At 41.8% G+C, this 27995-nt stretch overlaps 1 protein-coding gene across 3 annotated transcripts; it reads right to left on the reverse strand.

Annotated features, from left to right (window-relative positions):
* Positions 1–17909: 17909 nt before the first annotated feature.
* On the reverse strand, positions 17910–27724 carry mfsd6l (major facilitator superfamily domain containing 6-like). 3 transcript variants are annotated; one of them, XM_078225436.1, is made up of 2 exons: positions 27523–27724; positions 17910–23628 (listed from the first exon to the last, which is right to left on the reverse strand). In XM_078225436.1, exon 2 carries the CDS (start codon positions 23583–23585, stop codon positions 21672–21674), a length of 1914 nt encoding a protein of 637 aa, XP_078081562.1. In that variant the 5' UTR covers positions 23586–23628; positions 27523–27724; the 3' UTR covers positions 17910–21671. The 3 variants fall into 3 exon arrangements, with proteins under 3 accessions (XP_078081562.1, XP_078081564.1, XP_078081563.1); XM_078225438.1 differs by having other exon boundaries at positions 27617–27723; XM_078225437.1 differs by having other exon boundaries at positions 27671–27704.
* Positions 27725–27995: the final 271 nt, after the last annotated feature.

Below are 27995 nucleotides of genomic sequence, written 5' to 3' on the forward strand. Positions count from 1 at the left end.
ACAAGTTAACTTGGTATCACGAGCTTTCGGACTTCACTCACCTGATGAAGGAGCAGTGCTCTGAAAGCTCACCTGTTGGACTTTAACCTGGTGTTGTGAGACTTCTTACTGTGCCCACTCCAGTCCAATGCCGGCATCTCCACATCAGAACAAGTTAAGACAGTGGAGAGATTTGACAATGAGGTCAAGATTTGAGGGTCAGCTGGCAGCTCAAGAGTGTGAAGCATAGTAGAGGTGTGGGAGAAATCAGGCTGCGGATTTCTGGATTAATGGGGGTTTGTTGGGAGGGCAAGGGGTGGGGGTCAGGGGTAAAGCCAGTAAGGGAAGCATCTGGAAAAGGGCAGAGTATGACATCTGAAATTGCATCACTTGCAGTTAATGTTTGCATTCCCATAAATTGATGTTACTACCAGAGTGGCAACTGTAAACCAGAGGTGTGACCAATACATTAGGATTTACACTGCACTCCAAGCAACTGTTGAAAAGGACACACCATAAAACACTTGACTCGTGAGAAGTAGGATTACAATTTCTAATACCCTTAGTAATCCATTTGTACATGGCACCACTGACATCTAGTGACCAAATAAAAAAATCAATGCCGTAACTCATACAGCATTATTAAATTAGGATTTGTTTTAATCAAACGATAGATTAACTTTGTGTCCCATGCTTTTATTCATAAGTATCTATAGAGGAATAAAAGACTTAAAGAAAATGGATAGTTTAGTACCGCTTGGAAAAGATTGTTTACTCTGCACAAGCTGCCCTATTACATCTCAGAGGTTATGTATTTGATCACAATGTTCCAATACTTCACTTACAGCTCTGAGGCACTCATACAAATCTGTCTCAGAAGATTTATCATACAAGGCAAGTTATATTGGCAGCAGGAGCCATATCTGTGAAACTGCCAAACCATTGACATTTCTTACCTGTTGAATATGCATATGTAAGTTATGTCAAACAAATCTATGCATTAAACACCTGAGTATTTTCCAGATATGGATCCCAGCTGTGACCAAACAGTGTTAAGACCAATGAAGAACAGGAAATGCCATTGCTACAAACACACTATGAATGAAGCATGAAAGAAACAGGAGAAAGGTAACATGTGTATAGATAATGTCGATAGAGCCACCCTTGCATGGTAATCATGCCCTTGATTTACTAAAAAATCATAATATGATTTTAGAAAGTATAGGCCAAGTGCAGTTTACCGCAGCATATATTTGAATAGTTGTTAATTAACATTAAGATATTGCAGACAGTTAAAATGACCAATTACAATTAATAGATTAATATGTTTAATGGTGAGAATGGAGATTTTACACTGACAAATAAAATTTTGTCTTACCAATTTATACTTACATTAACAGTTGCCTTTATTAACAGAGGCAGTAAGCGTGGGCCTAAATTAAATGGATCAAATTAGACAATTATGGTGTAATTATACGTAGCATTATTTGGTTCCCTATTCACACTTTGTCATATTTTAATATGTGACCATGTAACTGTCTAATTTAAATGACCAGACAGATCCTCTAACATTCCTAAATCATTCTAATTCAGTTCATTATAAAAGCATTTTATCTCTGTGCTACCATGACAACAGCATTCCTGTATGCAGAGAACAATGTCTATTCGTGAAACCAGAATATTGCATAAATCTTCCAGCCCTGTTACACTTGCCACCCAAATCCCTTTTCTTAAAAGGAATACATTTTCTATGAATTTCAAAACATATAGAATTAAGGCTCAAACGTGATTATTTTGTGGCTGAATATGAGATCTAATAATTAAGTAGCTTCAACTGACCTCTGGCTTCATAACACAAATTGTTTAGCTCGATCTGCTTCTAAGAATTTGATAGGACAGTGAACCTCTTCCTCTGGTGGAAGAGTCCCCAACAAAGGACCACAACCTCAAATTTAGAACGAGGCCATTCAGGATGTCAGGATATATTTCTTCACACATAAGGTGGAAATCTGGAACACTCCCTCAAAAAGCAGCTGAGGCCAAATATTTGAAAATTCCAATTATTTTTGCTAGACGAGGGTATTAAGGGATATAAAACCAAGGCAGGTTAATGAGGTTAAGATAGAGGTCAGCCATGATCCAATTAAATTGGCAGAATAGACTCAAAGGCCTAAACGGGGTATTTCTGTTGCTATGTTGCTAAGTCCTAGGTAGGGCTTGCCAAACAAACACAGGAGCTGTAAAATATGTCTCCAGATTTAGCCTTGGCTGGATATTTACAAGCATTTCAGCGTAACTTCACCCAGTCTCATGCTCCCAAAACAGATTTAACGGGGCTTTTTTTACCATTGCAAATCAAGGACAGTGCTACTCTCAATCAGGAAACACTAATCGGGTTTTTCATGCATTTCCAAATATTTCCTCCCCACTTTCAGATAGACGGCCTGTTTGATAAGATACCATAACAATTTGAAATTATTCCTTTTCATAGAATTTCTACAGTGCAGAAGGAGGCCGTTCATCGCATTAAGCCTGCACCGACAACTATCCCATCCATCCCTATCTCCATAACTCCAAGTATTTACCCTGCTAATCCCCCTGACACTCAGGGGCAATTTAGCATGGCTAATCCACCTAACCTGCACATCTATAATAGGGGGTTTGATTTTAAGAGCCGTGGGGTTATGCTGCAATTGTACAGGATGTTGGTGAGACCACATTTGGAATATTGTGTGCAGTCCTGGTCACCTCACTATAAGAAGGATGTGGAAGCATTGGAGAGAGTGCAGACGAGATTTACCAGGATGCTGCCTGGTTTGGAGAGTAGGTCTTATGAGGAAAGGTTGAGGGAGCTAGGGCTTTTCTCTTTAGAGCGGAGGAGGATGAAAGACGACTTAATAGAGGTTTATAAGATGATAATGTTGAAGTGGAAACTTTTCTGCTTCTTGACTGTGATAGAAAGACTCGACAAAGCTCGTTCCGACAAAATAACTAGGCTTTATTTACGAAAGACTGCATGCAGTTTTGGCTGAAACCCGAGTTGAGAGAGCAGTTGGTACAACTTGCTAATTCTTCCTCAAGTCCGCCATTACACAAAGAATCAGTTCAGTATTTATACATAATCATTATCAGTTTGCGTGACCAGAGCATATTCAGGAATTCGATTAGTAATAGAATCATAAGCAATGTCATTAATCATGTCATAACTTGCTGACCTCCTAGAACTCTTTGTCTCATCACTCATAGCCTTATCTTGTCCTTTGATGTAACAGAAGAAGGTCGATGACTCCATCATCCCTGACCTTATCTTGTTTTATTTACTCATACAGCCTTAAGTTACATGGAGTCAGCCTTGTTTATATTGTACCAAATAGCTGACCAATTTTCCCAACATGCTATTCCTTAGTTCGTACAACTTCACAATAAGGGGGATAGATAGAGTGGACGTTCAGAGACTATTTCCTCGGGTGAATGTAGCTGTTACTAGGGGGCATAACTATAAGATTCATGGTGGGAGATATAGGAGGGATGTCCGAGGTAGGTTCTTTACTCGGAGAGTGGTTGGGGTGTGGAATGGACTGCCTGCTGTGCTAGTGGAGTCGGACACTTTAGGAACTTTCAAGCAGTTATTGGATAGGCACATGGAGCACACCAGACTGATAAGGAGTGGGATAGCTTGATCTTGGTTTCAGACAAAGCTCGGCCTGTACTGTGCTGTACTGTTCTATGTTCTATCTTTGAAGTGTGGGAGGAAACCGGAGCACCCAGAGGAAACCCACACAGACACAGGGAGAATGTGCAAACTCTACACAGACAGTCACCCAAGGCTGGATTTGAACCCGGTCCCTAGCACTATGAGGCAGTAGTGTGAACCACTGTGCCACCCCAACAACATTTGCTCAACATTCCCCCTGATTGTCCTCTTGCTCAACTTGCGTGAGGCAAACTTAAAAATATTATAGTTTGATTAAATAGAAAAAGAATAAAATCTGTTGTGCAACAGATGAAGTTGAAGATAATAGGGCCAAGGATTTGACCAGAAATCTTGTCTTTCAATCAGCTGGCCAATCTGTGACATTTGAATACAAATCAAACTGCAATGTGTTCAGGTCAGATTGCATCTCTGGTGCTTTATCCAATTTTGGTTGCCAAGAAACAAGGGAAATTTTCAAGCTGTGGAGGCAGTGCCAAGGTAGCCATAGCACTCATTCCCAATCTTGGTTGTCAGAGTTACAAGCAAAGACTGGAAAAGCTTGAGCTCTTCAACCTGGAGTGGGCTGAGATGTGATCTTAGAGAGGTATACAAAGCTGTGTGAAAGATCAATCCACAACATTAAAGTAAATGTCATTGTGGCATGATTCGGACTGTTTGGGGATTTTCAAACAAAGCTCATCAATGGAACGCACTTCTCAAGAGAGCAAAGGAGACAAAAATCCTGGAATTATTGAATGCTGCAAATGGAGGCTGAGAGACGGAGGGTTAGGGTGGAGGTGGGGCGGGGGGTGGTGCGGACAGTAGTTGCTGGGTGCTCTTGGATAGATAAATGAACCAGGTCTAAATGGATTTCTTCACCTGTAAATTTTCTTGCCATTGTGACCTACAGGTGTTATTAAAAGGATTAGATTCTATACTGGATAATTCATCATTCCTTTCATCTGTATATGTAGTTTGTCAGTTCCATGCTTTCTGCTTTGTTCAAGGTGAGCAAAGGTGATGGTGTCCTTTAATGCCTCTAGTGACTTTAATGGATTCAGTCACTTGTCCAGCCTGGGGTCTGTTCTAGAAGCATGTGTCAGATAAAATCATTGGCTGTATTATCAACTGACAACATTTAAAAAGGGTGTAGATTAAAGTGAAAACAAACGCAGCAGATTTAATTCATCTTTCAGTACTCTCTGATAGAAGCTGCTATAACACAATCACCCTTTTGTGTTCTGTAATTTTTGACTTATTCATGTTAATGAAATACAGCTTGTTCTTTCCTTACTATTTGATAGGCCTCCAATGAAAACATTGTTACAGATTATCACAGCTTTGCTGCACTTCATTTATTCAAAACATGCCATATTTCTGAAAGTAGAGAGCTAAATATTGTGCATTGCTACCCTTCAGATGTCAGTGTCGCAATGTAATTTCTGCAATACTTTGAAATAGAATTTTCTTCTCCAATTTTCCAACTTCCCTATCCTGCTAGCAACAGATTTCTGGAAGACGTCAGCCACAGTTGTACCTCACTCACATAAACATTGTGCGTCTCTGGAACGTTAATGTAGATAAGGCAGTTTTCATTGCGAGGCACCAGATTAAACCATTCTTTTAAAAGATACAGAAAACATAAAACAACATGAGGTAAGTACATAGAGTACATAAAGCTTACCATTAAGAAAATGTATGTGTTTTGCTTATATATACCGTCAAGAAAGTGCCAGCAGGTAGAAGTCACCAAAAGGTATTTCACAGGATGTGAATCCCAATAACAAGATTAGCAATTGTAGACAGCCCAAAGTGGCATGATGGCACAGTGGTTAGCATTGTTACCTTACAGCACCAGGGACCCAGGTTCGATTCCGGTCTTGGGTGACTGTGTGGAGTTTGTACATTCACTCCATGTCTGCACAGGTTTCCGCCAAATGCTCTGCATTCCTCCCACAGGCCAAAGATGTGCAGGTTAGGTTGATTGGCTGCGCTAAATTGCCCCTCAGTGTCAGGGGAATTAGCAGGGTAAATACATGGAGTTACTGGGATAGGGACTGGATGGGATTGTTGTCAGTGCAGGCTCGATGGCCCAAATGGCCCCTCTCTGCACTGTAGGAATTCTAAAACAAATACCCCATCCTGCTAATGGGAAATATTTTGGAGTAGACAATGGCACCATTCAGGGAAGAGATACTCATGTTAATGTTAGAACTAATAGAAGCTGAGGGGACAGACAGCCAAATATACAGAGCATCTTCAAAGGAAAACAATGATATAATTAGAACCTTTGTGGACGCAGAGAGCACTATCCATCTAGCAGCCTGTAAGCTGGTGCTGGTTAGCAGACCATAAGCAAGAGCACCTTCGTGGAGGCAGTTAAAACCCATATCTCTGCTGAGCCAAGAGAAGACGCTGTCCAGAATACTCAATTGTATAGCATGGTTACTACAAGCTGGCCTTTACTTTTCCATCTATTGGATTGGATGTTGTTTGGGAAGAAGGAAGTCCTTAAAGAGTTCAGATCTTGTAAATGTATTTTGGATCAGAAGGGTAATTCCTACTTAAGCTGTGGGTGTGTTTAGTAATCTTGTATGTAACTGTTTGGTACTGCTTGTGTGTATGTGTCTTTTCGTTATTGTAATAATAGTTTTTAATAAGTATTATACTATGACTGGGCTGATTAATGTTCATACTGGGTATCACACATGTCCCCTTATACCGTTCCTGTAGAGAAAACCACACAAACTGATGTTTCCAAGCAGTTATCAGCTGGGTTTGTGACAATACTGAGATACTGGACACCATGTCAGAATGTTCAACTCTGAAGTAATGGAAATGAGTGACTACAATCATAGAATCTTACAGTGCAGAAGCAGGCCATTCGACACATCAAGACTGCATTGATAACAATTCCACCTAGGCCCAATCCCTTTGTTCCCCCCCCCCCCCACCGTTTTTACCCTCCCTGACATTAAGGGGCAATTTTTTAACATGACCAATCAACCTAATCCACACATCTTTGGACTGTGGGAGGAAACCGGAGCTCCCAGTAGAAACCTATGCAGACACGGGGAGAATGTGCAAATGCCACACAGTCACTCGAGGTCGGAATCAAACCCAGATCCCTGGCACTGTGAGGCAGCAGTGCTAGCCACTGTGTCACCATCCCATCCAGTCCCAATCAGGAATACTTTGGGACAAAATGTGGTCCTCAGAATAAGGCAGGTTTGTTCATTGCTAACCTTGAAGAAAGTTGCCCACTAAGCTTTAATAATGTGTGTTATGGAAGTCATCTTGGTTACGATATGCCCCTTTATGAAAATATGATTTTTCCACCTAATTGCTTGGAACTTCTGCAATTTGAACTGAGTCAGAGCAAACTGCTTAAAAATGCAAGGTCACATTCTATGTTCAAGTAGAGAAATCAGCAAAACACCCTCAGGGGTGTGTGAAGAGAAAGACATTTCATTTGACCCAGACATCCATCAAAACTCGTAACCGTCTCAGAGACATTAGAAATGCAGAGTACAGGATGTTGGAACAATGGCTGCCAAAACCTTGGAAATGCACAATGGGTGAAGTATTTCAAGGCAAGGCTTCCAGCCACTATGGAGAGATTGCAAAATAACACAGGTGGCGCCAGAAAGCCTTTCGATGAGGAAGCAGATTGAGGATTATCGCTGTCCTGGAATAAACAGGTTGCCTGGTTCACAGAACCAACTCTACCAGAAACCTACCAGCAAACCAAGATCTCTTAATAATTGCAACATCTTCTTGATCTGACCACATTCAAGAAACCAGCTAACGTAAATCAGCCACAATATTTAAAATCTATGCCTCGCGTACGAAGGATATTTAACGGCATATTACTTTACTTGTACTGAACTCTATCTCCCTTTATTTCTAATGCCTGAGAGTGTGTGGACATTTGAGCCTGAATGACTGCATGAGGTCCAAATGCTTGATCTCCAGTTATTATTTGCTCTGAGTCAAGGAAACCTTGTTTTATTTAGTGCACAAAGCTTAAAGAGTTAAATACATTCATACTTGGAAAAGACATACCCTTGTGAAAAATGTAAATATTTGTGACCAACTGAGGTTGAACAGATTAGTTCCTCTCTTCTCACCCAGTCGTAATACCTTTCCCAATATTAGTTTGACTCTGGCACCAAGTCAAGGAGTTCACCAGGCATCCAACAGCGATGTCACAGGCAGTCTATGCTTGATAGGGCTCCAACCAATGGAATGGTTTTCCCAACTCCCATTGATTTCAATTTTGATGCCACACTCGGTCAAATATGTTTCCTTGACGTCAAGGACAGTCACTCTCACCTCACAAACTAAGTATTGTTGTTCATATTTGGACAAAGTCTGTGAGGCAATCTGGAGCCGTGGCCCTTACAAAACCCAAACTGAGCATCAGTGAACAGGGTATTACTGAGTAAGTGCAACTTTACAGAACTGCCAACAGCTTCCATCACTTTGCTGATGATTGAGTGTGGTGTGAGGGGGCGGTAATTGGCCTGATTGGCTTTTCTCTGCTTTATGTGGAGAGGGTATACTTGGCCAACTTTCCAGGGGATACTTAGAAACTTTCTACATTTTTGGGCAGATTCATAGTCACTTTACTGAATGGCTATCTAGTGGTGTGGCTAGTCCTGGAGCATAAATCTTCAGAACTATTGCTGGGATGTTGTCAGGACCCATACATTTTTGCTGCGATGGATCACCTACTTGGTGTTGCTGGCTAAAGGTGGTTGCAAATGCATCAGCCTTACATTTGCAATGAAATGCTGTGCTCTCCCATCATAAAGGTTAGGGATGGTTTGTGGAGCCTCCTCCTCTAGATAATTTGTATAACTGTCCACCACCAGTTACAGCTGGGATATGACAGGACTGTAGAGCTTTGATCTAGTTTGCTTTGCTGCATTGCATGATACTTCTATTGTTTAGCATGCAAGTCCTGGGTTGCAGCTTCAACAGGTTGGCTACTCGGTATGCCTGGTGCTGCTCCAACATGTTCTCCTGCATTCTTCGCTCAACCAGGATAGATCCCCTGACTTTATGGTAATGATAAAATGAGGATTATACTGGGCCATGAGGTTGCAAACTGTGGTTAAATATGGTTTTGCTGCTGCTGATTTTCCAGAGCGTCTCATGGATGCCCAGTTGAGTGTCGCTAGGTCTATAATTAATCAATCCAACCATGGTGGTGCCACACCACATGATGGAGGATGTCCTTTGTGAAAACAGGACTTTGGCTTCACAACAACTGTGGGGAGTTCACTCCTGTCAATACTGTCAGATGCTTCTGTGACAGAAATTGACGAGGGGGAGGTCAAGTAGGTTCTTCCCTCTTGTTGGTTCTCTCAACACCTGCAGCAGACCACATCTGGCAGATATATCCTTCAGGATTCAGCTAATTCGGTCACTAGTGGTGCTACCAAACCACTCTTGGTGGTGGACATTGAAGTCCTCATCCAGTGCATTGTGTCTTTGACACACTTAGTGCTTCTTCCAAGTGATGTTCAAGATAGAGGAGTCACTGATCCATCAGCTGAGGGAGGATGATAGTTGGTCATCAGTAAGAAGTTTCCTTGTCCATATCTGACTTGATGTTATGAGAATTCATGGGGTTTGGGGTCAAAATTGAGTGCCAGTCTCACCTGACTGTGCAGCACTGTTCTGCCATCTCTGGTCTTGCTAGTTGGATTGGACATACCCAAGGATGGTAACGGAGATGTGGAATATTGGCTGTAAAATATGGCTCAGTGAAATTAACTAATCCTTGGGGAAAGTTCTCCCGGTTTTGGCACAAATCTCCAGACGTTAGTGAGGATTTTGCAGAATCAACTGAGCAGGGTGTGTCAGTGTTGCTTCCGATCCTAGACCAATGCCAGGTGATATATCCAGTTTTATTCTTATTTGACTTTCCTATAAACATTTTAATACAACGGAGTGGCTTACTTGATCATTTCAGAGGGTGGTTAAGACTCAATCACATGCTGTGGATCTGGAGTCACATAGGCTACAACCGGTAAGGACAGCAGATTTCCTTCCCTCAAGGACATTAAACTGAATCACCTGTTATACACGTTGTCAGCCCTTTCACAATTGCCCAGACTTCCAAAAGCAGTAGAAGTAGTAATTGTACCGTGCATTAGGCTACAAACTATAGAACAGGTTTAATGAAAAAAAAGTGACCAAATACTGGAAAATGTAATACAGCAGCTTGCACTGTTTTACAGAACAAGCTATTCCTCAAATACAGAAAACAGATGTAACTCCTACTCAAAATTATGGATTGCTAGTTATAGAAACCAGATTGGAGCTGTTGTGTATCAGCAATATATTATAAATGCAAAGTCTGAGTTTAACATATTTAATTAGAGGGAATGATACAGAAAACACAGGACAATGGAAAGGTTAATAGAAACCGCTCATTACAATTGCTGATTTTGGTTGCAAGGAAGGAAGGATAAACTCCCAAATGTTTCCTAATTTCCTTACAATGGTTTCATTGTTAAACTTAACAGAAAGACCATTAACATTAACTTTGCCATGAACTTCACTGTTGGTTTTATAACTCAGCATTTCAATGAGTTGAGCTGATCAAAAACTGGCCTTTTCAGTATAGAGAAATAAAGTTAAAATGTATTTATTAGTCACAAGTAAGGCTTACATTAACACTGCAATGAAGTTACTGTGAAATTCCCCTAGTCGCCACAGTCCGACCTGTTTGGGTCAATGCACCTAAACAGCACGTCTTTCAGAATGTGGGAGGAAACTGGAGCAGCCGGAGGAAACCCACGCAGACATGGGGGAGAACGTGCAAACTCCACACAGACAGTGAGCCAAGCCAGGATTCAAACCCAGATCTCTGGCGGTGAGGCAGCAGTGATAACCACAGTGCCACCACTCAAACAAACAAATATGTACATATTTGAAAATTAGACTTACACAAGGCTATTCTATATGACGGGAGGTACTGACTTGCAGATTTGGTCTTGGTGATTTGAGCTTTCTTACAGCAGTCTCCTGATAGCACCTGTTTCAGATTATGCAAACCTTTCATAGAATCCCAACAGTGCAGAAGGAGGCCATTCAGCCCATTGAGTCTGCACCGACCCTCCAACAGATTATCTTATCCAGGTCCTATCCCCACAACCCCATGTATTTTACCCTGCTAACCCCTCTAACTTACACATCCTTGGACACTAAGGGACAATTTAGCATGGCCAATCCATCTAACCTGCACATCTTTGGAGTGTGGGAGGAAACCAGAACACTTGGAGGAAGGTTGGTGGGGTTGTGGATAGCCTGGAGGGATGTTAGAAGTTACAGAGGGACATAGATAGGATGCAAGACTGGGCGGAGAAGTGGCAGGTGGACTTCAACCCAGATAAATGCGTAGTGGTCCATTTTGGCAGGTCAAATGGGATGAAGGAGTACAATATAAAGGGAAATACTCTTAGTACTGTAGAGGATCAGAAGGACCTTGGGGTCCGGGTCCATAGGACTCTAAAATCGGCCCCGCAGGTGGAGGTGGTGGTTAAGAAGGTGTATGGTGTGCTGGCCTTTATCAGTTGAGGGATTGAGTTTAGGAGTCCGGGGATAATGATGCAGCTATATAAGACCCTCGTCAGACCCCACTTGGAGTACTGTGCTCAGTTCTGGTCGTCTCATTACAGGAATGATGTGGAAAAGATTGAAAGGGTGCAGAGGAGATTTACAAGGATGTTGCCTGGATTGAGTGGCATGCCTTATGAGGATAGGCTGAGGGAGCTCGGTCTTTTCTCCTTGGAGAGACGTAGGATGAGAGGAGACCTAATAGAGGTATACAAGATGTTGAGAGGCATAGATTGGGTGAACTCTCAGAGGCTTTTTCCCAGGGTGGAAATGGCTGCTACGAGAGGACACAGGTTTAAGGTGCTGGGGGGTAGGTACAGGAGAAATGTTAGGGGGAAGTTTTTCACACAGAGGGTGGTGGGCGAGTGGAATCGGCTGCCGTCAGTGGTGGAGGAGGCAAACTCAATAGGGCCTTTTAAGAGACTCCTGGATGAGTACATGGGACTTAATAGGATGGAGGGTTATAGGTAGGCCTAAAAGGTAGGAATATGTTCGGCACAACTTGTGGGGCCGAACAACCTGTTTTGTGCTGTAGTTTTTCTATGTTTCTTTTATGTTTCTAACACACGCAGACACAGGGAGAATGTGCAAACACCACACAGTCACCTGAGACCGGAATTGAATCCGGGTTCCTGGCGCTGAGGCAGCAGTGCTAACCACTGTGCCACCATGCCGCCTGGTGTCTTTTAATCACAAAATTGAATGAACATAAATTGGATTCTTTAATAAAACTTTCCGGCTGGCATGCTGACTGGCATTTAACTAGGTGATTTTAAAAATTAGATTTCAAACTCAAAGTTACCAGATTTATGACGGTGGATGTCTACAAATAAACATCAGAAGCAAATCTGTTATCATATTAGTGCATCTCTTAAGTGAAACCACATCAGGCAGATATCAGGTGGCAACACCTTTAGTAAGCTGACAATCGCTGAACTATCTTCTTAGAGTAACAGCCATTTGACAAAAGGACAATAGGGTACAGTAACTGAATCATATAGCTCTGGCAAAGAGATCACTTGCAGGGTTAAATATCATACTGCTTTCTTCTGGTTATGTAATGAATGCTGTAAGCCTTTCACTCGATTGGTGTAGGACGCAAGTGCCGGATTACTTCTGGGTGTGGAAGATAGAGTCTCATTGGATAGCTACTGCTCGCCTCAACCTTGGCAGCTCCCAGTCAGTTAGATGCTGTCCCACCAAAAACTGTTTGCTTCAGTGGGTGCTTGGAGCTTAGAGAATCATCTCCCAATAAGCAGGTTTGCTAATCTATGCAACAGGCAAGACAAACTCAACAAAGAAGACACCAGTCTTTTCCATTGTAAGCTGGAACACAAGGGCAGTGTGTCCTGGCCTTACATACTGCCTTCTGATGATGCACACAACGCAGCTTTGATCGACAAATAACTTAGAAAGCTCAATGTGGACATAGCCGAGCTACAAGAAACTAGATTCACTCAAAGTGGATCCCTTAAACTGAAGCACCATACGTTCTTCTGGCAGGGGAAAAAGAGGCACGTTGTTGTCATGATGGAGGAAAATCCCTGAATTACATATGGACATACCGAGCCTTTAAATAAGACTGAGTGAGGGGTAATAGAATCACACTGTCTCCAAACAAGGATACATCAAAAGCATGGAAGCCATACAGAAACAAACTGTCATCTCCTGTGGAGATAATGGGGGCATATCTCAGCAGAAATGATAGCCTGTGAGAAATGTTTCTCATCGGTTTATGGATTTTCATCTTCCAGGTATTTACAAAGACTCATAAAAACCAGCTGCAAAATTTGGTTAGTGTCAATAAGTGTTGCATGGGTCAGCACGTGACACAGGAGGAAAGGCAGCAGCAGATCACTACAAATTTGGCAGGCAAGACTCTCTAATTGCATAAACAAGCCAAGTCAGCAAAGCCACTGCTGAAAAGGAAACAGGACAGCTTCTCAGCCAAACTGCAAAACATTGTAACCTTGAAACTGACAATTTGCCCACTGAAGTCAGTGTGACTGAAATCATGAATTGCAATAGCTGCAACGTTCCACTATCTACTCTTCACAGACAAGGCAAAGACTGAATTGTATGCATTTTTAGATCTTACTTATGGACTCCATTCTCATTTCTAACCAGAATAAATATATATGCAGGTGCTTTATCATTTTTCTCACATTTAGTAGCTAATAAACCCACTCTTTCTTCAACTCAAGTAAGCCTGGTTCAATTGGCTCCGCAAAGGAAGGGATCCCTTTTAAATTAATCTTGTGACCAACCAAGGGGTTGAACAAAGAAAGGGAACCAGTTCACCCCTCTTCACTGGCAAAACATAGAATCCCTACAGTGCAGAAAGAGGCCATTCAGCCCAGCGGGTCTGCACCAACTCTCCAAAAGAGCATCTCACGCAAGTCCTCCCCTCTGCCCTATCCTGGTAAATTTGAAGCAGCTCACCTGGGGATCAGTCATAACAATATGAGCATGGAGTGGTTTTCACACTAAAAGAAAATTGCACTCACGATGATTGAACCCCCACACCCCATAGAAGAACTTATACTCTTTGCTTGTCAACAAGCAAAGGCCCAGTTAACCTCATTTCCATCTATGCCCCGACAGTCACCTTCATCCCAGGTATCAAGGATCAATTCTGAGGAAAGGACCCAGGAGTTCCTCAATCAAACTCTTTCAGACAATAACACTCAAGGCCAGAGTGTGGTGTCAAAGTGGGATCATCTGAACAATACCTTCCGTAACTCTGCTCTTGCTCTATGTGGGAAGAGGTAGAGGTATGCTGACCAGTTTGAGGCTTAATAGACTGAAATGGAGCCAGCTACTGCAACTGACAGTCCTCATGAACAACAAGCAATGCCCAACAAACAAAATCTAGATGCTCTCAGCTACCAGATTCGAGTCTCAGCAGTTTGGCACTGCATCAGTCAATACTGGTTCACATTATGCAAAAGGTATAAAATCTACTGCTGAAACCAGAGATGCTAAAGGGATGAATGACAGGCCCAGCAGCCATCAAAGCAGCTCACCTGAAGACAAAGGCAGGGATGATCATCACTAAACATAGCAAGCTGATGGAAAGGCGAATGGAGAACTAGTTCGAACTTTATACAATGGAGAATGTTGTCCCTGAAGAAGCTCTTGGCACCATTCCATGTTTTCCTGTCATGGAGGAGCTGGACAGCAAGCCCACTTTGGTAGAGCTCAACTAGGCCGTTGGCTATCTTGCCAGTGGAAAAGCCTCAGGAAACAGTGGCATTCCACCCGAAATAATCAAAACTAGAAAACCAGCACTACTGCAGCATCTCCATGAACTTCTCTCTCTGCCAAAAGACTTGTGCCTCAAGACATGCAAGAATAGTTACTGTGGACAACAAGGGGATTGCAGTAACTGTGATAATTATAGAGGCTTCTCCTTGTTAAGTACTGTAGAGAAGGTCTTTGATCTGCTGTGCTGACCAGGTTGCAGAACCTGGCATCACAAATTGACCCTGAGCCTCAGTGTGGCTTCAGAGTTGGCAGATTGACAGCTAACATCACTTTGGCAGTTACAGAAATGCCACAGACCTTACAATGGCCTTTGACCTTGTCAGCAGAAATAGGCTCTGCTGGGGAAAATAGGCTGCCAACCTGGACTCTAGTCTAGGGCGCAATTTCTACTTTTCACCAGAACATGCCCAGTTGTCAGTTACCATGGAGCATCGTCAGAGGCTCAGGATCAGCAGCAGGGTAAAAGCTGTACTGTGCCCTGGCACTAATTAATGAGGACGTCGACCTGTGTACCAGAGCTGATGGCAAGCTGTTCAACATTATAAGACCATAAGATGTAGGAGCAGAAGTAGGCCATTCGGCCCATCGATTCTGCTCTGCCATTCCACAAGATCAAGACTGATCTGATAATCCTCAGCTCCACTTTCCCGCCTTACCTCCATCACCCTCGATTCCCCTACCAACATGGCAAGATTGCAAAGAGCATAACATCCTATTGTGCGAGTTGCTGTTTTCTGATTACCCTGCATTATCCCAAAATGAAGCTCACTTGCGGCCACTTGTGGCTGCATGTAGACCTGCACAGAGTCAGGAAGATCAAAGTTATGGTCAAAATGTAGAGACTCCATCTTCCATCAACATTGCCCACCGGAGTGAAGTTGCCATCAACAGTTTCATATACCTTGCATCAATAATCACCCATTAACCTGTCCATCGATGCCAAAGCCAGCACCAGGATTACCAAGGTCACAGCTGTCACATCAAAGTTGAGAAGTCGAGTGTCGACCAACAGCAAACTAATTGAAAATACAAAGCTCCACATGTACAAGACTTGTGCTCTCAGCATCCTCCTTTTCAGTAGCGAGGCATGGATGATAAAGGTAAGCCAAGAAAAGTGGCTGGGGAGCTTCCCCCTGCTTCAGACAAACATTGGGTGACCCCTTTTTAAGTTTATTAGTGTCACAAGTAGGTTTACATTAACACTGCAATGAAGTTACTGTGAAAATCCCCTAGTCGCCATGCTCTGGCACCTGTTCAGGTACACAGGAGGGAGAATTTAGCATGGCCAATGCATCTACACCAACACATCTTTCGGACTGTGGGAGGAAACCGGAGCACTGGAGAAACCTATACAGACACAGGCACAGACAGTGACCCAAGCCAGGAATCGAACCCGGGTTCCAGGTGCTGAGAGGCAGCAGTGCTAACCACTATGCACCCATGCCACCCACAGGGCAGGCCATGTGAGCTGAATGGATGACAGCCACATCCCAAAGACATGCTCTATGACAAACTTGTGATCAACACGAGACCAAACAGGTCTGCCATGTGTGAGATACTAGAATGTCAGCAAGTGAGACTTCAAGTTGACTGGGATTAGAGTCAATGCATGGGAAATCCTTGCTGCCTGGAGATAAGCAGTCAGGAAGAGCTTGGAAAAGCAGAGGACAAGTGAAATGACCAGATGATGAAAGAGAGCACGCTGGAAGGAAAAAACATCAACCTTGGGCCAATGCTATTTATCTGTGCCAGCTGTGGAGGGAACTGTCACTTACGATCAGCTTCTACAATCACAATAGACAATGTTCGATCCAAAAGATTGAGCACCCCCCCAATGGAAAGATGTCAAGACTGTAAATCAGTGTTAAAGGCAGCACCACATATAAGACAACCCCATTTTTCTAGCCCTAAAAAAAACATGCTTTTGCATATGCTCTGTGTAAGTTGAACCACTATTTTAGCCACGATATGCAGTACACGCATTAATAGATGCCTTCATCCAACAGATATATGCTTTACTTACCGGTACCTTTAACAAACATACGAACATGTACCATATAACTGGGGGCAATAAATCAGTCAATACGGGCGGTGTTGCAAAGATGCATGGAAGTTGTAAGACGCACCCATTCAGCACCGGATGTTGATGACATTTCAAAAGTTGTGACCACCTACACAGTTAGTTCACTTTTGTATCTGACATATTCAAAAGATCAATTTATATGCCAACAACTACAAATGTTGGAAATAAAAACAACATAAGCTCCCGAATTGGTGGCTGCACAATGTTGTTAATCAAAGCTGCATTTTTAATTTGGAATAATTCAATTTTAGTGCAAAATTAATTGGTTTCAATTATGGTAAAATAATTTACATTCATCATTTCAAATGATAGAAGTTTAAAAAGAATATAATACAGGAATAGTTGCAATTGATGTCATCTCTTTTAAAGTTTATTAGTGTCACAAGTAGGCTTACATCAACACTGCAATGAAGTTACTGTGAAAATCCCCAAGTCGCCACACTCCGGCGCCTGTTCGGGTACACTGAGGGAGAATTTAGCATGGCCAATGCCCCTAACCAGCACGTCTTCTGGACTGTGGGAGGAAACCCATGCAGACACGGGGAGAACGTGCAGACTCTGCACAATGACCCAAACTGGGAATCGAACCCGGGTCCCTGCCGCTGTGAGGCAGCAGTGCTAACCACTGTGCCACTATTCCAACATTGATCTGAAACAGAATTTGGTTTATGTTTATTCACCAAAAATATATTATCTATGAGTTTAACAAAGAAACTGATAAACTAGGCAAAAATGACAGAATTGACCAAGTTTCAATAAAATCATCTATTTAAAATCAATATATCCAGTCACCAGTCCAATAAATAATTCACAAGAACATTTACTAAGAGATATTCAATATGTTTTGATATTTACAGAGCTTTGGTATACAACCAAATACACAATCATACAATAATGGATACCAATTAAAAAGTGCAGTTTCAAGTACTCACTGCACAATTTGCAATATTATATGGAAGACAGAAACATAGCACCCCTCCCTGAACAAGGCACATTCCATTTTATTCTACAAGTGCAAGGGTGTCTCCTAATCAATGTCTAAGCACAAAGAATATTTGTATATAACATTTCCTGTTTCACCCCATACAAGCAAAAGTAAACTTCAAACAAAATATTTTAAGCAGATTTTTACACATTTCCTACCATCTAAAAAAAGTGGTTATTCCTTTTATTAGCAATAAATGCAACAATGAAACAAAGCCTGACCAGATTCAATCAAAAGTATGGAGAATCCTAAAAAAAAATAGTGCCACGTTTTAAAAAAATTTTTATTCCAGAAAAGGAGAAAAGATGAAGCCAGGATAGCATCTAGTTCTACTAGTTAACTTCAATAAAAGGAGCAAATTAGCTCCAGGAATTAAGATGTTTCTTCAAGAAAACATCAACATTTGTTTGACCTTCATTGTTCTCTTTTCCCAAAGGGGGAACATTTTATATTAGAACAAAGTCATTTCAAAAATGTGAAACTCTTACCACCCCACCCCGAAAGTAAACAGTGCATTCAGCATTGATTTAATAATGAAACACCACCATGATGATCAGTATGAGAGACATGTAGTAGAGTTCTGGAGTAATATATTGTTCAGGTATTATACATTCACAGTGCTGTGTTTCTAAATACAATGACAATGGTACAGTACACTTCAATGTGCTTATGTTGGAATGTTAATTCTTTAAAGGAAGTGTGAATTAAATTCTTCACTCCTCCAAACATGCAATTACTTTGCATGCCAATAGGCAGAGGCGCAAGATACTTCTGCAAAGATTCTGTTTCAAATTGCATCCAAAACCTCTCTAAACAAATTCTGTATATTTAATTTTGTAAGTCAAGAAAACTCCCTCCTCCAGGCCTCCTTAAGCAGCTATCAAACAGCTTCATTGTGCAGCTACATTTAACTTCACAAACAGTTGCGAGTGTAGTTGGCATGTTTCATTAGTGTACTAATATAAAGTACTGCAGTACGGAGTGTTCATAGCTGGGATTCATGGAATGAAGCACCCTGCAACTGATTTTGAAGTGATATTGGCCCTTGAAGCAGATCAATGAAAATGTACAGCATGAACAAATATAAAATGGTTCCTCGCTTCAAACTTGAATTGCAAAGGAATCTAGTAGGAAAATAGAAAATGTTCAGAAGAGCGAGCTAATTAGATAGCTCTCAAATGACCAGTACATGCATAATGGAATGAATGGCTCTATTTTGTGCCGAGATTCTGCATCTGTAACTATTTTAGGCAAAATTTCCAACCTTTCAAAATGTGTTGTGCAAGTCTTCTGAGGATGTGCTTTTACTGAATTTCTCATTAATTCCCTTCCTATCTGGAAATTAATGATTCCTGCTGGGGTACGGTACTGAGGGCAACGGTCTCCCTCTGGAGCCTCGGTAAAGCAGCTATTCTTCATGTCTCAATATTCAATATTATGCAGAGGGGCTTGGGATGCGAGTGGAGCATAGGAAGATGGCTTCATATAGCCTGGGCCATCCAATCCTCAACAAACATTCACTCACATGCCATATTTAAGCAGGGTGTCATTGAATCACAGTCAAGAACTGAAATGTTGAGGAGGGTTCCTTGATCTCAGCTTTTCTTGATCAACTAACTCAGCAAAGACCAGATATTAAACATGGGAACATCTTTTTTTGAATGGCTGCTATACATTAGCTTTATAAACTGAGTCACCAACAAACCTGTTATGCAGGTACTTTGCAAGAATAACAAGTCTATTTTAAGCTAATCTACAAAAGCGAAACACAAATTGACCTGTTGATTGACTGACTGACTCTGGCACAACAGAGAAAACACCTGGCGCAGCATATTAATGCTTAATTGATTCAATTACACTGGAAAATCATTAGCACTTTTTAATCACTTTCTAGTTTATGTGTAAGAAGCTAATAGCTGCCTGCTTATAACTGTAATTAGCACATCTGTTCTCGACTTTTACACGTTTTTCCTCATGCTCTACTGCTTCATCAGTGCTATCAATTCTAAAACATTTGCACCTAAAACACCATGTTTTCAAATGCTATTGTATCCCAGCATGTTCCATTTTTATTTCAAATCTAACCCTGAGTTTAATTGCTATTGATCAGTAGTCTTAATGAGAAAATCTAGCAAAAGGAGCATGCGATACTGTAAACTCTCCAAGATTTTCAAATTTTCTAGTGTAAGAATTCTTAAAATACAAAGTTAAAGAATGCAAATTATGGAATAATTGCTCATACCTCTTTTTTTAAATAAAGAACTTATCTCGATATCCCTTTATGTTCCTCCATGCCATATACTATTTCCCACCAAAGAAGAATAAATGGGGAACTTGATGGAAACTTCTGCCAATGATGCTAAACAAGAGGAAGTACGTGAATATGGCTTTGAATAGCATCCACTAATGCTGGGGAATGGAGCTAAAGAGAAAAAGAAGAAAAAAAAAAGATAGGAGTACAAAGACAACAACATATGTAATTTGTTGGATAGGGGACATTTTTGGACTGTGAAGAGAGCATGACCATAAGAAGATAATGAAGATGGTGCAGGAAGAGTTACCAGAGACATGGCTGCATGATAGGAGGCTGTAGCATATGAAATTTCATTAACGTCCCCATTAAGGCTATGATGACAATGAACGAATGAAAGCATGATAAGGTAGAGGTGTTGCATAAATCTATTATTTTTGTATATTAAGTACAGAAGTGGGCCCTCTGTAGTGCTTCCCTTTCTCGTTAAGACAATGGAAAAGTAAATGAGAAAACAGTTAATGCAGAATATTTCTGGCCTTTTTAGCGTTCATTGTATTTCTATAAGTGGGTATAGAAGTATATCATAAAACAGCTTTACATCAGATGCAGACAACACCACACAATGCCAGAATAAAGGAAGAGCTAGAGACTATATCTGGCCTGGGTCAAAATACACAGCGAGTCTTCTGCACTGAACATAACTGAGGCAAAGACCAAGTTCTGGCTCTAGATTGAATATCTAGGTTAGATTAGCTATGGCAGGAGATGTCAGTGACTTAAATAACATCTGAAATTGGAAGTCCAAAAACTTCAGCATGAGTTTGAAAACACGTCCAGTGTGGAGTGTTACATTCCATGGATGCAGCAGGAGGAGAGGGGAAGATATCCTTTTTTTTTTAAAACAATGTGGGTATGGTGGAGGATACTCAGAATCAGCTGGCTGGACAGAAAGACAAAAGAGTAGAAGTTCAGTAGTCAGAAGAATCGTTCAGTACAGTTAAAAAGATAGTCAAGCACAGACATTGGAAACATAAATCCGATAACCTAACTGAAGCTAAAATTGAGGGAGGATTAAAAAAACTAAGGGAGGATTAAAAAAAAAGAGAAGCAAGATAATTCCAACATCCCTTGTAAGGCTACGATGACATTAATGAATGAGAAAATAAGATAGAGGTATTGCATAAATCTATTAAAGTCATTTTTATATATTAAGTACAGAAGTGGGCCCTCTGTAGCACTTCCCTTTCTCATTAAAAAACAATGGAATAGTGAATGAGAAAACAGTTAATGCAGAACATTCTGGCCCTCCTAGTGTTCACTGTATTGCAATAAGTAGATGCAGAAGTGTATCATGAAACAGCTTTACATTAAATAAACTGAAGGCGCCACACAAAAGCAACAATATCCAGTCATCGTAGTTACTGTCTAACTACTGAAGGAGCATTTCCACTTGAAAATAAATATTCTATTTTATTCAAAAATTGCCAGATTTCCATCATTTACCTTTTCAAAAAAAGCTCAATCCTACAATTACGTAGCTAAAAGAGCCAGCCTCAAACAAAGAAAAACACACTGAAGTAGAGTTGGTATACAGTAGTTAACAGCACAAGCCATTTAATCCTATCCGGATTACAGAATTGTCATCTTAAAAGTTACCTTCCAGAATGTTTACTATGTACTTTAGCTTGAATTTTAAAGCAAGAACCAGAGCATGTGTGCCAAATATCAGGATGTCTTAGATATTCAACAGAGAAGATCCTAGATAAACTTTAGTAAACTATTTTTGCAAAAAGTCTTCATTTTTCAGAGCTGTAACAAGCCAATCTTTATCTTGCTCATCATCTGAGTCACTCATATCACTGGTGTCAGCTGCTAACAGCCGTGAGTAGTTTAACCTCTTTTGCCGAGGAATTTTAGATTGTGCAATGAGGAACACCACTGCCCAAAGCATAGCAGTAGCAGAGCATGCTTGGTAAAGCCTTTCTATGCCAAAACTATTCACAATGAAGCCACTGCAAAAACTGCCAAAACTCGCACCTAGACCAAAGGATAACCCATGGTAGATTTTATGCAGTGTTCTCTCAACACCGGGGGTAGCTAGATCATTACATTGACTCCAAACAGCCCACCACAAGGCACAATTGCTAAAAGCATTCAAGACTTGAATAGGCAACACTGCCCAAGAGGACCAGAGGAATGAATAGTAGAGCAGCTGAGCTGCAAGGCAAATTAATCCAAATATCACTGTGCCAGAGAGCGAAAGGATCCTTAACACTCTGTCCTTGAAAAGAAAAAGTACAGCTTCAACTATAAAGCCAATTGCAATTGCAGTGCCCATAAAAGCCTCACTGCTCCCTTTGTTCTGCATTTGCCAGAAGAGGAAGTTGTTTATTGTAGATCCAATAGCTCCTGTAATGAAGACTGTGATTGCATACAAGATAGCCCGGCCATCACTTCCCAACAGGTGCAATCCTTTGATAACGTAGTTTACCATGTCATTTTTTTTAGCTGTATGAATTGGATAGAACACACCAACAAGAAGCGTCAATGTTATCAGCGCCGCATAGCTATAAAAGTGTACGGCAATTCTAGAAGTATGTGCATTGAGGAAACAATTCAGCCTGTCCACGAGGATGCCAATACTAAAAGCTGCTCCAGCTCTGCCTATGTAACCCCAAATCCACTGTTTGCCATAACGATCAACAGAGTCAACAAAGTCCAGGTAGTCATAGAGCCCATCATCTGCAACCCAATCCTGAGCTGATGCTAAAACCTCCCATAAAGATATGGCTAGTAAAATAAGCACAAATGTCTGGTGCTGGTTATCCAGAATTTTGAAACTGTGATTAGGCTCAGTTTTGACGTGCTGCTTTTCTTTCCTGTCATCAGAGCCAGTCTCCAAAGCAATATTCCTTTTTATGACTTGACTCTTTACTGTACTTGGGTAAACATCTGACGTTTTGTTTCTCGCGACAGGGAGATGCTTGGCAACTTTTCCCAAAGTTCTTGCCTGGCCAGAGTCTTCGATCGGCAGAAATAGGTGCCGCTTTGAATGACGATCATTGGCAGTGTGTGCGCTACCCACATCTTGTGATAAAGTTGAGAATTTGGAACTTGCAGTAGTACTTGGCTCAGTCTTGTTTGGAGGTTTGGTTGCAGTAGATAGCTCAGAAGTGGTCAGCAACTGGAGGTTCTCTTTCATTTTAGTATGGAGCGTTGAACTAGGATGGCTTGGTGAAACACCATTCACTACTTTTGGAAGAATTGTATGTGCAATTTTATTCACCTGAAAATCACCAAAATGGTCTTTGTCTTCAGGTTTGATATTTTGATTCCAACTGTTTTTTGCATACATACTATCATTACAGAATTTGTATTCTACTTCCTTATCGACAGCTGGAATGAGTGTGAGTAAAAGGCCTGCTCCTAGTGACGACAACAGGGCACCAAGTACAAGAATTCTTCTTTTGTTATGGCGTCCAGCACAGTAAGACCAAAATGGAGTACAAAGCAGTGAAATAAAATACTTTGCCCCCATGATAATGCCGACAAATGGTGCAGTTAATCCAAGCTGCCTGAAGTATATGGTAAGGAATGGAATTACACAGGCTGTTGCTGCACAGTGAAGAAAGTGGTAGAGACTGGCAAGAGCCAGTGCTTTGCTGACATTCCATTGTTTATTTCTCTTCATGGTTTTCGGGTTCACCTTCCAGCAAACATTCCCAGTTAGCAATCTGAAAAACAACCAGAAACTTTTATTAGACAACAAAGTGCATTTAATACAAGGTCTGTGTGAAGAATATAGCTTTCAGATTACACAAGTAATATTGAAGTGTGAAAAGTCTGTCTTACAAAGATGTTAAAGCCTTCTTGGTACACTATATTTGGATCATTTGAGAGCATCAACTCCTAGTTTATTTTCTCCACAACTAGTTGTACCCTTGAACCTTTCACCCTGCATCCTCTATTGCCAAATGAGAGCAGATTGTTAGCACTGTTGTGAGCCCAGCTGATGTTACTATTTGAGTAACATCGAGGAACCCGGCTTGATGAATCCTAATTTTTATTTTTTGTTTAGAAACATGGAGGGTGGTTACTGAACAGAGTCACAGAAGTCAGCTGATGATCATTTTTCAAAAGAACATATTTATTAAAGAAAAGATGAACTATAATACATTATTCCTTTACAGATACAGATTCCTAAGGATAACACAAGTCACAACATCTATCTTATACTCTACACACAATTCATGTAAATCAACAGGCGACCTGTGGTCAGACACACCACACTCTGAAACCAAGTGACAGATGTCACCCAAAACAACTTCTAAAGATATTCATCAACTTCCCCAGACGCATCTCACATTGTGAGCCAACTGGTCTCACTGGAATTCTATCTTTCACACACAGATTTCCAATCTCTGCTCTCGAACATGTATAATTATATAACAGCATGTAATTATATAGAACAGCATAATTAAGGATCCCACGCACCACGGACATTCTCTCTTCCACCTTCTTCCGTCAGGAAAAAGATGCAAAAGTCTGAGGTCATGCACCAACCGACTTAAGAACAGCTTCTCCCCTGCTGCGGTCAGACTTTTGAATGGACCTACCTCGCATTAAGTTGATCTTTCTCTGCACCCTAGCTATGACTGTAACACTACATTCTGCATTCTCTCGTTTTCTTCTCCATGAACAGTATGCTTTGGCTGCATAGCACGCAAGAAACAATACTTTTCATGTATACTAATACATGATAATAATAAATCAAATCAAAATGTCATGGAATCTTTTCCCAAACAATGCTTTCTGTTGGATGTCTTCACCAAGGATCCACCTTCAGGGATTCAATCTCTGCTTCCAGTGCTCATCTCCCGAGCGCCACGCACATTGAAACCTCGCCTTCCACACAATCTCTCCGATACTCGGCCGTGCCAACAGAACACCACTGCCCTACAGGCCCATGGTAAGACCATCTCCTCAGATCTTCTGGCTTTTCACAAGCCACATTATTCCAGGTCTGCACCCTGCAGCCTTGTCTTTTAACTTGAAGCCTCTGCTACTCACTCAACTTCATTTAACAGGATCTTTTACCAGATTGCTGTTCTTTTCCTTGGACTAGAAGGTCCTACTGGGACTTCCTTCTATCCCTCTCCCTGGTTTTGGGACTTCTTTCTGTTCCTTTTTATTTGTCCAGTGATAGCTGTGGAATTCTGGTTCTAATTGAACTGATCTGCTTTTGCCATCTCTTTGGGCCCCTGGTCGCTAGGTTCACTACTTTAAGGGTTGTAAACCCTCATTAAAATCAAACTAAAACTCAAATTTCCTTAATACATAACTGCAGAAATATAAGCTTAAATTTAAAGCTGAACCTTAAAACAATAGCTTATGCCCAACAAATACAAATTACCTAAAACTATATCTATTTTGTAACATCCACAATTTTTTTAACTATTTCTATTTCCTAAAGCACTATGATCAAGACCATTTATTCAATTGTTTTCCATGTTCTTCTCAAAGCAAAACCTCCCCCAGGCTCCCCTGACCTAGCCTACTGGTTTCTCCAATTCCTTTCCTCTACGCTAGTATAGCCTTTACAAGCTCTTGTCTGAGAGATTACTACATCTCACTTGACCCCATTTTCACTAAACTACAGACACCTCAAGTTTCCTTTCTGGTCCTACATATTGACCGATAGTATCTTCCCTTTAGTTAATGGGCCTCTCGATTTAAAATACCATCATCATTCCTTTCCTCAAAAAAGCCCAGCCTGGACTATTCTGTCCTTACAACAAGATCATCCCCAGCTTCTCCCACATGTTCATTGGGATCTTGTCAATCAATTTTCTGCCTCTATCACAGCACTACAATGGGCTTCAATAAAGTAATCTGTGATTGGTGATAGACCAAACACCAATATTCATTACAAACCCACCAACTCCCATAGCTACCTCAGCTACTGCTTCCTGCAAGGATTCCATCCCATTCTCCAGTTTCTCCAGCTCCATTGCACCTGTACGGATAATGCCGTCTTTGAAAATGCCACCGACAAGTCTGCCTTTCTCCTTAATCACTCAGCAAGCATGACCCCAACCTTCCTGGCACTTGCCATTTTAACTCAGCTTCCTTGTTCTCATGCCCATATGTCCTTCCTTGGCCTGCTGCAACGTTCCAGTGAAGCCCAATGTAAACTGGAGGAGGAGCACTTCATCTTCTGATTAGACACTTAAAGTTTATTTTATTAGTGACACAAGTAGGCTTACATTAACACTGCAATGACATTACTGTGAAAATCCCCTAATCACCACACTCTGGCACCTGTTCGGGTACACCGAGGGAAAATTTAGCATGGCCAAGGCAGCACACAGACACGGGGAGAACGTGCAGACTCCGCACAGACAGTGACCCAAGGTGGGAATCAAACCTGGCTCCACGGTGCTGTGAAGCAGCACTTTGCCATCATGCCACCATGTTTACAACCTTCTGGACTCAACATTGAGTTCAACAATCTTAGACTGTGACCTTTCTCCTTAGTCTTGATACCTTTTTAAAATCCAAACGTTTTTGTCCCAACTTCCTCCCCACTCCATCTGTCACTTGTTTATTAATTTTGCTTTCAGAGCACTGGCTTTTGTTCTCACATTCAGACATTCTGCCATCTCTCTTTTGCCTCTACCAGCACTTTGATTAGCCCTTCAAGCTGCCATTAATGCTTTCTCTTGTCTCATGCCCTACACATATTTGTTGCAATCTCTCCTAGTTCTCACCTGTCACTGATCTTCTCTGTTCCAGCTACTCCATCTCCTTATCCATTATATAATCCATCACATTCCTCCCTCTTTAGATCTGAAGAGTCCTATGGACGCAAAATGTTAACTGTTTTTCTCTCTCCACTAAGCATTTCCAGCATTTTCTGTTTAATTTCAAATTTCCAGCTTCCACAGTATTTGTTTGGCTTTTATTAATGTGACTGTGCTGTGTTATCATACCTTCTCAACCAACCTGCACCATTTATCAAAGTTGACCACAGCTTTGTTCTTCAAAGCACATGCCCACCATATTTCCTGCATCCTCCAACTCCATACTCCTCTCCATCTCCACGTCGCAGTTATCAGCCAACCCTATTTGTCACTGAAATCCTCATTTAAGTTTCAGCACCTCCAGTCTAAACTAATCAAATGTTTCCCCAGTTAACCTTTTGATTTAATTTATTGTCACATGTATTGATATACAGTTAAAAGTATTGTTTTGTGCACACTATACAGACAAAACATACTGTTCATAAAGGAGAGTGTGCAGATCCTCCCTGTACGGCTCAGCCAGAACTTCACTGCCCATATCCCACCCTGCACCTTCCTTCTCAGTCTGTTTTTGCTGGCTCACCCTTCCTCCCCATCTTTGTAACTTCCACCGAAGAAGTTCTCCTCCCTCCTCTTGCCCAACAACCTGTGGCCCTGCCCTTGGCCTCTCCGGCTTCTCAGGCCCTCCTTTCAAACCAAACTCTCGGTCACCGTCCCGCCAACAGCTCCTTTGGTTTGTTAACACCGATCTCTGTGAAGCTCCCTGGGATGGTCCAGGCGCGACACAAATGCAGCTTCGTTGTTGGGGTATCGAGGGTCACCTACCCCGAGCCAGTGTTTGAAATGAGGACGCTCAGAGAGGCCAGTGGACAAAGTGTTAATCCCTGTCGCTCAGCTTCAGCTCACAAAACATTCCCACCAAACAAGCTCCGTTCCCCGATCCACTCCGCTGCTGTTCCGGGGCCTAGCTCACCTCCCCCACCGAGGCCGGCCAGGTGCGCTCGCTGCTGGTCACACGTCAGAGGCCGGCGCCTGCCAATCACGCCAACTGTCCAATCAGCGAGCGCCGCTCAGAGCACGTGATTCGCAGCCCCGCCCCCTGATGATCCGGCCCTGCCCCGCCTGACCCCTGAAGCACCTGACCCCATCCAGCTCCGCCCCTTGGCGACACAGGTGAGCCGAACCTGGCTTCCCTGGCCATTCATGTGACCCGGCCCTTGGTGGCTGACCTCAGCTGACACCGCCCCACGTGCCTGCCACGTGACCACCCCCCTCCTAACATTCTCAAGGTTTCGGTT

This window comes from Mustelus asterias, chromosome 12 (genome assembly GCF_964213995.1).
Source record: "Mustelus asterias chromosome 12, sMusAst1.hap1.1, whole genome shotgun sequence".
NCBI lineage: Eukaryota > Metazoa > Chordata > Chondrichthyes > Carcharhiniformes > Triakidae > Mustelus > Mustelus asterias.